The 15,715-nt window shown below is 40.5% G+C and overlaps 1 protein-coding gene across 2 annotated transcripts; it reads right to left on the bottom strand.

The window, feature by feature from the left end:
- Nucleotides 1–1,645: 1,645 nt before the first annotated feature.
- LOC307255881 (serine/threonine-protein kinase OSR1-like) lies at nt 1,646–15,500 on the bottom strand. Of its 2 annotated transcripts, XM_080034692.1 has the most exons (17): nt 15,303–15,500; nt 14,381–14,493; nt 13,218–13,326; nt 10,840–10,981; nt 9,947–10,002; nt 9,604–9,713; nt 9,387–9,488; nt 9,168–9,301; nt 9,005–9,053; nt 8,833–8,898; nt 8,562–8,684; nt 7,833–7,868; nt 7,467–7,616; nt 6,437–6,542; nt 6,258–6,326; nt 5,788–5,849; nt 1,646–5,596 (listed from the first exon to the last, which is right to left on the bottom strand). In XM_080034692.1, the coding sequence occupies exons 1-17, from the start codon at nt 15,370–15,372 to the stop codon at nt 5,522–5,524; spliced, it is 1,572 nt and encodes a 523-aa protein (XP_079890818.1). In that variant the 5' UTR covers nt 15,373–15,500; the 3' UTR covers nt 1,646–5,521. The 2 variants fall into 2 exon arrangements, with proteins under 2 accessions (XP_079890818.1, XP_079890819.1); XM_080034693.1 differs by lacking the exons at nt 8,562–8,684; nt 8,833–8,898; nt 9,005–9,053 and having other exon boundaries at nt 7,833–7,854; nt 9,228–9,301.
- Nucleotides 15,501–15,715: the final 215 nt, after the last annotated feature.

The raw sequence follows: 15,715 nt of genomic DNA on the forward strand, positions 1-15,715 counted from the left end.
CATTAATTTGTCTAGATTATCTAAGAGAGTCTAACCATTCTTTAAAAACAGTTTACAATTTATGTAACCTTTATTTAGTTTGTTAAATAAAAAGAGAGGGGAGATTTCACTGCTTTTTTTTTGCATCTGGACCACATTAGAACTGGTCCTGATTGAAAACCACTGCACCTAGACTCTTCAAATCTGGACTAGAATATCACAGTGAGGCTATACATTATAGAAAACATAGTTTCTGATTTGTGAAACTTTTTTTCTACTTGTGAAAATGCAAAGAATACACATTGTAATGGTTTTTAGGAATCCAGACCGCATTAGAACTGGTCCTGATTGAAAACCACTGCACCTAGACTCTTCAAATCTGGACTAGATTATCACAGTGAGGCTATACATTATGGAAAACTTAGTTTCTGATTTGTGAAACTTTTACCCTATCTGTGAAAATGCAATAAAGGCACATGCCAATGCTTTTTTGGGGTCCAGACCGCATTAGAACTGGTCCTGATTGAAAACCATTACACCTAGACTCTTAAAATCTGAACTAGAATATCACAGTGAGGCTATAGATTATAGAAAACGTAGTTTCTGATTTGTGAAACTTTTTTTCTATTTGTGAAAATGCAAAGAATGCAAAAAAAATTCTATTTGTGAAAATGCAAAGAATGCACATTTTAACCCATTGATGACGGCTGCTGCGCGACGCTACATTGTATCTCCTGCCTGATGCTGCGTAGCGCAGCATTGTTACTTTTATCTAATTTTCATGGCGTGCGCAGCATAGAATGCACCGTCATTGGTTCAAATACACATGAGGTGGGTTTTGTTGATTTTTTTAAGACCACGTGACCACCCAAAAGCAGTGTGGCACTGGTCCGCGATAGTTAGAGAACAGTTAGTGGCGTTAGCGCAGAATCTAGGCCTACTTTAGGCTACTGAAGAAAATCACACAACACATTGCATCTATTTATTAACAATATTTATGAGTGTAGGCTATATTTTGCTGCTCCAACTCAAATTCAGCCCAGCCAGGCATAGTTAAGTTTCAGTTTCGTTTTCGTCTCCGTGGTATACAGCTGTTAGGGCCAGCTGATCGGCTCCCGACAGCAGGAGTCAGTCTGCGTTCCAGTTGTACTGGGAAGTCGGATTTATGGTGCCAGTGATAGGCTAACTGAACTAAATTATAAAATAAAGCTATCTCCTCCTTCCTATATCTGTCTATCTTTATCCCTCCACTGCACACTCAGTCACTACTATCCATGCTAAAAGGAAGCAGGATTATAACCTCATTTAGCACATTATTTTTAAATATTTTATATTAGGCCTACATGTGGGATGGATAACCCAAGAATAAGGAGCTTCTGGAATAAACCAAAGTCTCAGATAGTTGTCAGAATATCTCCGAAACCCACCATTTTTCATACAATATGTGAAACAACCTCAGGGTGACTCTTATAAGGTCTCAAGCAAAGGCGAAAATAAATGTTTAACCCTCTAGTCTGTAACCAAATGTGTGGTGTGCACACGTTTCAGGGCTAAATGTTATCTCTGTTTGCTAACGGTTGAGCTGTTAAAAGGGGGAGAAAATCGTCAAAAGCAGTCCCATTTCAATTAAACATTGTCCTCACTTGTTGAATTCCATCGTGTGACTTTATTCATCTACTAAAAATCATCTGCATGTGTTGACATTTTCCAATCTATATATGCCAAGGAATCTTTTATTGTATGTTATCACAAACATCCCACTTCAAATTATGATAAATTATTCAATTGTTGATGTATACATTTTTTAATTAATCATATTTAAAAAATATAGGTAATGATTTGTATATAAAAAAAAAAAGTTTAGAAAAGAAAATTACTTGCCAATCAAATGATAATATTAATACTAATCATTCAGTGACCCCCATAACGGGACAGAATTATAACTTTTGATGAGTAAACGATACAAGGGAAATAAATTTATATAGTCCGAGTGACTTTCAGCTCAAAGCCTTCGATGATCAATCGTTATCACCAACATCACACACACACACACACACAGGGAGAGAGAAGTGTAACCTGTGCCATCTGTCTCATTGAAATGGCATTTCATCCAAAAGCCTTTAACAGGTTTCAATGAGAAAATGCAATCAAGACATGAAAGCACAGAGTGTGATTACAAGCCCCACGCAAGTCAGAAAATATGCATGTTAACAGATCAATAAAGTGCCAATTGAACAAATAATTTGTGTGCGAGTAGTGATGCTCTGACAAAGGCCAACAGTGGAAAACACTAAGACCAAATTAAACTCTGTCCATTGAACATGAGTCTCAATCCGTTTGCCTTAACCAATATTTACAAGTAAAATGTTCTTTCCATCTGACATATACACTTAAACAGTTGATGCATCTAAATCAGTACTAACCTCATGATGTTTGTGTGACAGTGCATGGAGTTGCCACCATAAGTACATTTACACCATCTTTACATACACCATGAGTACCTGAACTAGGAGCTATCTCACAGCCCTTTGCACGTGGTACAAAGCAACCATACAGCCTACACTGGGAGTGACAACAGGGATTTGTTGGTGAGTGTTTATAAAGAAAAGAGCCTTATAGGCATAGTTCAGTACTTTTGAAATAGGGTTGTATGAGGTACGTATGCATAGTTAGTCTGTTACCTTGTCGAGATGGCGGTCAGCGCAATCACTTTAAGGAGTTTGGAGGAGACGTTCCTGTAGCAGAAGTCTGCCTTGTACCCCCCTTGGGGGCTAACTAAAAAACACTTTTTTGCCACGTATATAAATGCTTACCACACTAATAAATATCAGTTCAATTTTATGCTAAATTTAGGATTTTTACACTGCTGATCTGCAGGCTGATACCCTCCACAGCACTGGCGGACAGCCATTTATTTTTTGCACTTTTTTCAAGCATATTTTGGTCATATATTACTAAGCCAACTCACGTTGGTGCTGTGCAGCGAAGACCTTGGTGCAAATCAGCAGTGAAAGATATTACATTTACTGTACAATTGAATGGTTATCTATTTTTTAGATAAGCATTTATTTAGCGAAAAAACGTTTTTCTGCTGGCCCTGTCTGCAACAGTACAAGGCTGACGCCCTCAAACTGCTTAAAATGAATGTGCTGACAACCATCTCCATAAGGTAAGACTAACTATGCATGGTACCTCATACAACCCCACTTAAAAAAATACTGAACTATCCCTTTAACTACAGTACAGTCAAAACAACTTGCCTAGTGACAAAAACTTAAGTAATAACTTGCTTATTGAGAGGTTTAAAGGGACATTTCACCAAAAATATGACATTTATCGAAGCATTCAGATAGTTTTGGTTTTATTGGCTGAGGTGTTGAGAGATCCGTCACATGATTCCTGCTGCCCCTCAATACACTGAGGGTCAATGGGGTTTTGTTAGCAGTGCTCTAATGTTCGGAAGGTATGGTGTTTACAATGTTCACTACCTTAGCCTGTAAATATTTGAAAAATTAACGTCTGTACCACAGGTCATGGCAATTTATCCAATAGTTTTAACTAAATACTAAAACATTTCCTCATGGGGCACTAGAGATAAGGTCAGGGGTTCTCCATCCTTACAGCTAGCTTTCGCCAATGATTCAACATTGTCCCTTACTTTGGATAAACAAAAAATCACTGTTGACATTTTTGTAGTTTTTCAGCAGTTCATTTTTTTTTAAACTGTTCACAATGGGGTGCATGACTTGTATGTATATTAATGGGAACACAATAAGGCAATCCAGGTTTTTTCAATTTAGTCCCAACAGGACTAATAGTCTACTACCATTCAAGTTTAGCAGTGCTTCAGGTTAATCAGCATACTAGCATGCTAACAATGACTATGCTAACAAACATGTTATGTGTAGCTGGTTTATTGTTTAACCATCTTTGTTTAGGATGTTGGCATACTGACAATTTTTCTAACTTACACTATACATTAACTACAGCCAAGACTGAAGGAAATGTTATTAGTTTTGCAGGTATACAATCTGACATTTAACCTACAGGTGATGCTAAAGGAAAAGTCAATGAATCACCAGAGTTCAAGACAAGGTGGTGGACAGGGTGACATTTCCATCCCTAAAGCCAAACAAATACCTTAAAACTCCGCAAATGAGCCCAAAACTATCTAACCAGGTTAATACCTCTAAAGGCAAACTTTTTTTCTTTCTTTTTTCCAATTTGGGTGAAGTGCCCCTTTAAATTCAACTTTTGCTTTGGTAGAACATTTGTCAGTTCTTGGGCGTGGACACCTCAACAGAAGTTCATCAGTCAGCCAGCCTGTAACAAAAGCAGCCCCAAGCTCCACACTCACAGCCAGCATTTACGATTCTTCCCAGCGGTATGATCAATAACAGGAAACAAGCTAAATGACCTCTTACAGGGGGACATAGAAATTGCTATTGCTGTGTCCGTCTGCTTTCAATTTGTGACTGCTTGTTAAAATGAAAGTAAATTCTCACTGAGTGTTCCTGAAGCTGCCTGTTTGGGCTGGTTGACTTCACAAACTCCTAGTGAGGTACAAGCACAAAAAGTATTTTAAGTTTAAAGATAATTACTACAAAGCAACCAGTGGTCACATACGGTGAAAAGAAAACACCTATTGCATAGTACAAGAATATTAGGCAGGTCTGAATCTGTGAAAATATCCCTGTCTTTGAATACCTCGGGAAAACGCAATCTGACTAAGTGTTAACTGCGGTTGTGGGACGGAGCAGTAACAGTTTGTTTGTGTCTATTTGAATGATTTCAGCAGTGCAGTCAGAGCCTTAACTCTTCGGTTATGTTTTGAGAAAACCACCACACCACACGCCTAGGGCTGCCTTATTCAGGAATCTGGTGATTTTCAGATATATTGTAAAAATCCATCTAAATTTACAGAATTACAAAAACTAAAACTATGCTACAGTGTGTTTACATGTGTGTTATTTGTATCAGTGTTACGGGAGATTTTCTTAAAGAGATCAGTTGGATAGGAGTACTTAGAATACACCTAATACTCACAGATAGACTGGTTAGATCTACACTTTGAATAACTAAGGCTGAATTTACACTTTTCAATTTCTATGTAGTATAAAGTGCCAAATAAAGGTGGCACAACACTCTCGAGTTTTGTGGCACAATTCAAATTAATCAAAGGAAAAAGAAAACAAAGGCAATCACTTCCAGTACTGGCAGGAGATGGTTTGGATTGTGCTTATGTATGACGAGGAAGAAGAAAAAAAAAAGAAGAAGAAATAAGGAGTTGATATAGTTGATTGCATCTCTTCTCCCATTTACTGTATAAGCGCACTGTAAACGTTTCAAGTGTGATTCCTGTGATGAACTGAGCCCCTTCACAACGTGGTCCTCATGCATCCTGCAGTTATGTCACACTCCTGCCAGCTCCATGTCTCCTCCTCCTCCTCCTCTCTTTGGCAGTAGTGGTTTATTGGAATCGACTACAATGCAGCTGTGCAATACCATAAGTTTCTGTCCTTTGTTGCTGGCTCTACTTGACTTAACTGATGCTGAGCTGTGCAAATCCAATGAGTTTGACATCATCAGGAATTTCAGACTCCTCAATGCCGGATGCCTGGATGGAAGAGAAGGCACCACATCATAAAACTGCACTGACTTATTTATAAATCTATGACAACAATATTTTACCATATGAAAACTGGTAAAAGAAAGAAAGAAAAAGAAAATAATGAATTAATGAATTAACACACACATTTGGAAAAATCTATTGTAAAAGCTCTGTCATTTTTCTGTCCATGTACTCACCAATTTAAAAGTCACATTTTTGTTACCCGGATCCTCAACAATCTTTTGCAAGTTGGCAGCAACTAGACAGAAGATAAAAGGAAGTGAGCGAACCAGATGACAAGAATTTTCCATCGTGATCGGTGGTGAAAACAGGAAATAACTGGTTTGGGAACAGCATGAGACCTTAAACTAGATACATTCTGATGATACCATACAAGTTACATACACTTCACATGTTTTTATAAATACACTTTTACCTGTTTCGGTGTGGCCATAATAGTTAACTTTAGTGACCTTTGTGTTTTTGCAATGTCAAAAAACTACACCCAGAAGACGGGCACACTGAGGTGGCAAGACCAATAATGTGGAGCTTTGAGTTTGCAATGATGGATTGCTTATCTCAAACAATTTTCAAGTGAACTGACTTCCACCCCGTTCTCTGTCCAACACTGATAATACCCCAGCACACATATATCTCGTACTCTTACCAATGACTAGGTCCCTCCCATCAACCAGACCCGCTGAGACCAACTCCTGAGAAACTCCATCAGCAGAATCTGAGGAGAGGCAGACAAGACAGCAAAACAGTTAAAACAATAGAGACTTGAGTCTGACTTCTCTTCTATCTCCGTATCCCGAAAGAAGAGGCTAGCGGATATATCCTAACCTCTGCCGGACATGAACTCAAATCGGATGTCGTTGAGTTCCTTCTTGAGATTCCTCAGTCTCAGGACCAGGCTGATGGGAACACTAGTGTTGACTGCAGCTGGCTCCTGCAACAGCACAACAGCCAAGTGGTTACGTTACTGTAAAGCAGTAGTGGTTAGAATGCTCAACAGGGAGATACAAACAGAAGAAGGCTTTTTCCGCTGGTTAACAGTTGGTTGTGATAACACACCAAGAAACAAAGTGCTGTACTATCGAAGGTAGTGGAGAAAAAAAGACTTCAAAACTTTTAGGACAAATCATCATTGCAGATGTTTTAGGAAGAATTAAATCAACATTATTTAGACCACAAGGATACACACACGGCGTTTTGACGAGTAACCCTGAATGTTAACATAACTTAAGTGTGTTTGAAGTTCAAACAATCAAATTAAGGACCTGAAAAGAAAATAGAAAAATCAGCTGTACGCTGGTGGTACTCGTTCATTATGTTTCTCATAGAACCTGCCCTAAACTAGGAATAAGGGGTCGACAGATATGGGTTTTTCAATGACCAATGCCTATATTTAGAAAGCGGGTCGGCCCATGGCTGATATATAATGCCGATATCACGCTGTTATTGTTTTGTATTTTTTGCATTTGATAAAATACAAAAGAATAAAACATGACAAACAGAAATGCATTGTCTATTACACTTGGTCTTCCCGGGTGTTGGCTCTGTAAAATATCACCTTAAGGGACTTCTGGATTTCTGTCCTGCTAATGTAATTATTAAAATAGAAAAAAAAAAAAAAAAAACACAGTAAATATTTGAGTTCAAATTAAATAAAATGCTAACATTGCCCCACAGCAGCCTCACTGACTAAGCTGCCTGCAATGTCGTAGATATCATGAGCATAGATATCGGCCGATGCCAATTATCAAAAAAAAAAAAAGACAATAAATTGGAATGTCAAGAACACATTTGACTTGATCTACACAGCAAAGCCCCCCTCTCCCCCCCCCCCCTTTACTTATTCTCAGCGGTGTACCTGAGCAGTGGGGGCATGTGAAGGGCTGGCTGTCTGAGCAGGAGCCTGCGGTGGAGCGTCCTCTCCAACCTGGCCCGCAGTGGCAGGGCTCTCCTGGGCAGCACCGGGCGGCTGCAGATGTCCCGTAGAATCGTCCGCTGGTGGGAAAAGCTAAAACACACCAAAATGCATAATAAATTAAGTAGCTGCTTGAGTTTCACACAAATGGTAACACACACACACACACACACACACACACACACACACACACACACACACACACACACACACACACACACACACACACACGATAGTCATGCAGATTGTCTCTCAAGTCATTACCACAAATCATTATTTCCAGGTCATGTCCACCACACACAGACTCACCTCCAAATTCTGGGAGCCGTCCCTCACTCTGGGTGACTGCAGAATGGACATGACAGATTGTCAGGATTAAAACACATGCAGTTCTCCCTTTTATCCCCCCAAATGTGCCGACATTGTTGGATTGAAGGAAATTGACACGAGGCGACTTTAAACACAAGGCTGAACAGAAACCACAGTTAAGATAACAAGACAGTAAAATCCTTCACCAAGACATGAAACAAAGTGAGCACATAGTGGGAAAATATTTTGAACTAGTGCTCTGAGCAGGTGTCCTATCTACCTTAGATACGTGTGTGTTGGCAGAACCAACTTGCAAGCAGAAACACAATTTTTCCTTAATAATTGGTCCTGTAATGTTAACTCTCAAATGTTCTACTGCATCATTTATATGTAATCATTGTTAATATTTACATGGGTCCAAAAGCAGTTGTAATACAATGATACAACAAAGGGAAGCTGTTTCTAAGTCAGAAAAAAATAATAAAATAAATACAGATCAAGATCTATTTCTAGATTCTGGTGTAAATGAGCCGATTAACCCGAGTAACCTTAACCTTAACTACACTGACATTGAGGCAAGAGGCTTCAAATACAGCAAACTCCAGCCTGGCTAAGAATTCTTCAGACTAATGGAATAGCAGCACCATCTGCTGGCCGTAAGGGGCGCAGTGAGAAATACAGGTACAGGGCCTTGTAAAGTCAAGTGGACGTAGCCATGTAGAGTCTTACCCGCAGGCACGCGATCGCAGCCCTGCCCTCCTCACTCTCTTCGTCCAGCTCATCGTCGCTCCACTCCCAACCCCCGTCCTCCGTCTTGTGGAGGCGGCCGCTCGAGCCGGGCACACGACGCACCTACGCCATGCCATGGAAAAAGTAAAGAAAAAAATGAAAGGCTTAACTCCTTAACCTTTTTTCTTTTTGTTTAATCCTTTTCAGGTTTGCAAAGGGTGTATCCCAACATGGAATAGGCAACAAAGTGTGTTAGTAATGACTGTCACACCTTTTTGGATCGCTCATTTATTGTGGGGCCTTTGTGCAGAAGCCTGTCCTGCAAATACTCGTTGTTCTGCAAAAGAAAGAGAAACATTTCTGTCAGGAATCTATAATTATTCTATTTGAAAGCCTGGAAAAAGTTTTTCAGTTCATTTTTACTTTAATGATGTAAGGCTCACTTTGGCTTTCGTGAAGAATTTATGCTTCAGCAACTCAGCTGCAGTTGGCCTAAATAGGAAAGACACTTCATTTTACTCATCGCAACTGGGGTATGCAATGGAAAGCAAAACAAGCACAACTTGAATCAGGCATTATTAAGTAAGGGGTTGCGTACTAACTGACCTTTTTTCAGGATCTTTCTGTAAACACACGGAGAGCATCTTCCTGAAGGACTTGCCGTACTTCTTCACCATTTCCTTGTCTGTGATGCCTGTCTCCAGACAGGGAGGGTCATTCTGCAGCGTCAGCATCAGCACCTACACGCATGCAGCCATCAGCATCAGTCAGTACATACTATGTGGAAAATCATCAAAGTAACAGTCAGCGCACACACACAGTTACCTTCATGGGTGGGTATTTGTGATATGGTGCAGCCCCGGTAGCCAGCTCAATGGCTGTGATCCCAAAACTCCAGATGTCGGCTTTAAAGTCGTAGCCGCGGACCTGTGGATTGAAAACAGAGCCATGTGAGCAAAGCACTCAAGTCTTCCTTTGATCACTGAGTTATAAGGCATCATAGACATAGAACAGAACACCATCAATAAGACAAGCCTCCCACCTGCTCCATGACCTCGGGGGCCATCCAGCACGGCGTCCCCACAAACGTCTTTCGAACCTTGTTCCGAGTCATGTCTCCTCCGGCCGATAGAAAGGCACTCACACCAAAGTCTGGGGAATGTTTGTGTGTGTGATTTGGAATGTATGACAGAGACAAAATGTGAGGAAAGCCATTAAAATCACTCAAAATACTTAAAGATTTAGAGAAACTAATCTCCAGCTAAAAACGGCGCGTTATTAATAAAATACAATGTGGGCTTTGTTTGTTCGGCGAGATCATGCATCAGCATTTTAAACAGAAACTACAGGGGGCTTTAACAATGCAGAAACAAAATGAACTGTACCAGCAATTTGCACCGAGCCATCTTCCCCGAGGAGAATGTTTCCAGCTTTGAGATCCCTGCACACCAAGAAAAAGTGGGATTAAAACACGATTAAAAACTAAGATGGCACATGTTGGCAACTCTACCAAAGAGAGGAGTGGTTAGGCGCATTACCCAATCACACAAAAAAAACTTTAAGCTGCACCTTTGATTTGCCTAATTTATTTCCACCTGATTTCTGTTTGCATACTATACACAAAAGAACAGAGTGGATTAACCTGACTCCTACCACCTCCCTCCTCCTCCATCGCCTGATTAGGTATAAGTGAGTTAGCCACAGCAGCTGCACTGTGCGTCTATACTGAAAATACTTTGCACTCGTGCTCCAAACTGGAACATCAGACCCATTTAATCTGCTAATCAAATGCCTAGACTATTGGATCCAATAAATAAGAAAAGCATGAGAATGTAGCAGTACATCACAAAAACAAACAATCACTGAAAAGAACTGTAATTTTTTTAAGTCACTAAAGCAAACCCCTGTGTGTGGGAGACGTTAGCTTGTTATTTTGAAAGAATACCACATGTCATACAACGAGGCACCGAGGATATAAAGAGGCCTTTCTTCGCAGAGGGGGTTCACAATGTTCCTGGGTGGAGCGTTTATGTAAAACAAACCTCCTCAATTATGCATTTCCGATGTATTAAATATTGAAGGAGCCGGGTCCAGTTCAAACTACACGCTCACATGCAGGGATAAAAGGGCTCAGTGCCAGAGAGTGAGCGGAGAGACCGGAGTGTGGTGTATTATAATGGGACATGGTGGCTTAACCAGGACTCAAACTGCACACTAACACAGTAACAGTGTGTGCATCGCCCTGCAGCCTGGGGGCGATGCGTGGTGTAGAACTCACCGATGAATCTGCCCGTTCTTGTGAAGGTACTCCAGCCCCTCCAGCACCTCTTTGAGCATGGTGGCGATGCTGGCCTCGTCCAACACCCCAGCCTTGTGCTCGCCACGGGAGATGATATGTTTGATGATGTCCAACACTGAGCCTGAGAGGGAGGGCACAGGACTGTCATAACACGTTGAGGGAATCTCAAGTTTGACAAGAAGCCTCTTTTGAACATGAACTATATCATTGAGTTACCAATTTGTTGCTGGAGGATCCAGTTTATTTTTTTTATTGCTTATATGTTTTTAGTTTGTGTTTTTTTAACATGTTCAAATAAATTTACTAGAAAAAAAAGCTAGAGAGTAGAATTAATCTGGTGGGGGTTTGAACTATTAAAAAAAATTGTGTCCTCCTTCCCAACTTAACAAAATGCAGCATGTCAAAAGAATTCTTAAATCTCTTGAAAAGCACACCTGAGCTTACCTAGTATATACAAAATAAATGATTTTATGTTGTTGTCTATTGTTTTTCTATGAATGGATGGCTACCTGTTAGTCAACCGTCAAAGTGCCACAAGTAGCCACTAGCCACTTCCCTCACCAGTTCTAAAATAAAAGCATCAAAAAAGTTTTCATACAAAGAATGTTTAAAGTCATAATCCTAAAGATTGTTTTCAAATCAACCCAGGGCTGTACGCTTATTTTTTCAGGTGGTAGCACTGGTGCTAGCAAGCAAAAAAATTCAGTAGCACAAAAATAAATTTGGTAGCACACAAAGTAGGCTATGATTGAAAACTTGCATAACCTTAACCCTTGCATTTTGCTCTAATTACCTTTGAGCATGTCATCCTGGTCTCATTTGAGATTCACAATTAATATGATATCCTAGTGGGTGCAGTAATAATTGTAGAAAAATTAATAGGGGTGCACTGATTGCAATTTAGAAAAAAGAATCTAACCTGCCAATTGCAATTTTTTGCTGATTCAGAATTATTATTATAATGTCCTTCTGTTAATTAAAACCAAACTTTAAAACATTAAACATAGCCTATTAAATAAATAAGTATAAATATTGGTACAATTTAGGATAAATTAAATAGGTTGTTGTGAATGTGTTGGGAGTAGCTTTTCAGTGGCTTATTTAAAACTTTGTAAATAGACTAGGCTACTGTTGACTGCTCTCTGCAGCTGAATGAGTTGCCTTTCAAGCTAGAAAAAAGCGCTAACTTCCTGTTCTTACCGGCTTCAAAATAAAAGTCAACTCACGTTTGGCTAATAACAGGCTTTTAATGTGAAGGCGCACAGGAAATGTTCTGTTTGTACACGAGCTAACTTAACTGCGGTAATGTGCCGTCTCCTTCCGGTAATTGCCGTTGGCGAAGTTTTTATACCTAGAATCGCTTCACCCGCACAGATCCCGAGGACACATCTTTCACCAGCCAAAGTGGAGGGTGGATTCAATAACTTACTTGCCTAAGACTCATTTACCCGCAGTGTTAATGTAGAGCCCTCTAAGCAGTGTTGTGCATCTCTCCTCTGTGTTTCAAAGACATCCTCTCCTCATTAGCAAGCTGTCGCACGAGTGCTAATGGGTTCGTATTCATCATCGCACGTGATCAATTTCAGTAGCAAATGCGATCAAAACTGTCGCACTGTACAGCCCTGCAACCCCATTTTTTTATATCATTTAAGGTCAATATATTTCACCAGTGGTCATCCAATGTTTTTACTTTCTGTAATAACCTCTCCACATTTTTAGTGGTGGATTTTGCCGTTCGGCGCTAGTTCAAATTGCCTCCCTATGCACCAGGGATTCAAAGGAAATTATGCATTCAGGGAATCCAGCATTGCCATTTGTAATTTGATCCCACTGGTATCAGCCCCTGCTGTTTACCGTTTGTTTGTCTTCACCGTAAACAGATACATCAGCTGCTCTTGTGTTGTATTTCAGGCAGAGTAGCTGCTTAAAGAGTGGAGTATTAAACCATTTGCTTGCTCAACCACTAACCATGGGTGTGGCCGAAGCAACTAAAGCAAAAAGCAAGGAGAATGCAAGGAGCAATACAAAACATTGGTCAATGTTCAACAAGCTATTAAGCATGTTGGCTGCACTGCTAATATCTGAGTTTTACGTCAAGTTGTCTACACATACATATGGCCTATTATCTCAGGCAGCAAGATAAACAGATAGTCAAACAAAACCGCTGACCCAATTACCAGATATTAAGTCAATGACAGCACAACATACAACTGGGCCAGGTGAACTAATCTAAATATGCATTCATCCAAGTTCACAGCCTGATTGATTTGAGATCTAAAATAGTAAGTAGGCATAACAAAGAGAGTCTAGGTGAAGATAAGAGTTAGCCAAGTTTCTTTAAACAGTAAAGCACTTACCGCCACTGAGCAGCTTCATCACCAGCCACAGTTCATCCTTCACAACAAAGGAGGTATAATAAGACACAATGTTTGGGTGGTGGCACTGGCTCATAGCCTGGATCTCTTTCTGCACAGAGAAGAAAATATAGGACACAAGGTCACACATGAATAATTGACTAAATATTCATTTACTACACTGTGAGTGACAAACTGAAGCTCAGCCATACTGTATCTTAAGTAGGATTTGACCTAGCACTCTTTCCTCACAGCCAACCTGTCCTCCTGTTTAAATGGCCCAAAGCTAAAACGAGAGCACACACTGCCTCTGGCTGCAGACGGTGGAGTAACCTAGGTTACGTCACCACTGGGCCACCAAGCCAAGACATTTTTAACCCAGATGACACCCACACAGGTGAACTCAGGACCTAGACGTGTAAATCCTGGGAGACAAGGCAATGAAAATAAATCACACCAGATAGCAAACATTGCAATGTTGATATTTAAAAGCAACAGTTGTGGTGGGATGAGAAAGTATTGCAAAGTCATCTCTCTGGTGTCCTATCTAAAGCATCAATATATCCCTCTGTTGCACAGCTGGACAGAAAATGAGTACAAGAATAACATAGAAAGGTCATTTGTACCGTATGATGGTAGGACTATGACATTTCTAAGTAGATTTTATGAAAGTTACCATATGCTTTAGTATTTGTGATACTAATACAGCTTTGTCAGGAATGATATTTTTTGGATTAGACATGTCAAGAGTTTTTTCTCAATCATATTATTCCTCACACAACTGAAAATGATAATTGCCGATAGGGCGGTTTATCTCCTCTATTCCCTATGGAAACTGAAACGTTTCTACAGTGACAGTGTGACTCCTGCTGAAATTAATGCCTGCAATTGAGGCTCCGCTGCTATAAATCCCTGCCCTGCAGAAAACCCTGAATACCGATCAAAATATTGCAATATAAAATCAAATGTCCGATCAGTGCAACCTTGTTGCACAGGAATATATACATTCTTCCCATTAAATTTGTCCTTATAATGTGTCACCCAGCTCCAGCACTCAGCGGTTGTTGTGGTATCAAGCTTTTGATCTGTCCTTTTCAGACCCCACCAACACACATAAATAACATCTGGATGGCAGATACCGGCCCACAGTTGCTACTGCTTCTTACCAGTAACTCATCCATGCTAGTTTGACACTTCTCCAGGTTGATGCGTTTGATGGCCACCTTTTCCTTTCTGGGCTTGCAGTATGCAGACTGGACCACTGCAGTGGCTCCACTTCCTGAGTGGAACAACATTGAGAGATGCAACCATCACACACTGTAGGAGCACAAGAGCCTTTGACTTTTGAAATACAGCAGTCAGATTATGAGAGCTAAACTTAATATTCTACTATGTGTCACAGGAGAAGGTGCTATAGTTGTGTAGAAAATAGTTTCTAAGATAGGGACTAAGGTAACTTCCAGTATTACACAATAATCATCATCATCATCATATTTTATTATTAGACTCAAGGTCCATTTAAAAACATACAATACAAGAAATAGACAACACACACATAAATAATAAAAACATACAGACCAATTATACCAATGTAACATGAAGCATCAATTTTAATTTAACTGGATTCTAGAAACATGCACTTCATTTAGATAGACACCACATAACTCTCTTGTTCAAAGGCATAAGTCACGTTACCTAGACTAAAGTTTGAATGGCTCACTATAATCCGTGTCATACCTTCAGCTCAAGAGCACCACCCTCCCCAACAACTGACGAGGGAGCTCTCACGCACTGTAGGCTAACCTGTGTTAGCTAGCTAGCCGTTTAGATTCCTGCTGACTTGCTGTCGGGCTACCTCACTTTAGCTGGCCAAAAACAGGCTCCTGTTATTAATTTAGCCTAGTCAAAGGGAAACTGCGGAGCTGCTAACCTTCCTGCCATGTTGCTACGGGTTGTAAAGGTTGTGACTGGCCTTGTGCTAGCTGCAGACGTGCAGTGCTAGTTGGCTAGTGGTAATTGGCTTCCGACACCGCTGCAGTAGAGACAGGGGAGGCTAGCATGCTAACCTTAGCGAGCTAGGCTACTCACCTAACACCTCATTGAGTTCGTAGTCGTCCCTGTCGATCGTCCAGGGTTGAGAGGACTGGTCGTCTGCCATGCTGTCGTTGGTTGAACAGTGTAAACAGTGCTTCTGGATAATAACAGAGACGCTGTCTGGATTAATATGTTAGTGATTACTCCATTCGGCTCCGATGATGCTGGCTGCTGCTGCTGTTCCGCTGACAACTCCTGCCGCTCCTGTCAACACAACTTTACGCGCGACTGACGCACAGTTACGTACGGACTCGACTCGGCAGGAGGCACACAGATATCGCCATCTTGAGTGTGGCAAAGTCAGCCAAATATCTGTTGAATCCGAAAAAACATGAAAACAGACAACATACCGAGGTGGACCACGGTTATATTCCGTATTTCATGCCGGTTAGAAAAACATTGTAATC

The sequence above is a fragment of the Ammodytes marinus genome (genome assembly GCF_949987685.1).
Source record: "Ammodytes marinus genome assembly, chromosome: 9".
Classification (NCBI taxonomy): Eukaryota; Metazoa; Chordata; class Actinopteri; order Uranoscopiformes; family Ammodytidae; genus Ammodytes; species Ammodytes marinus.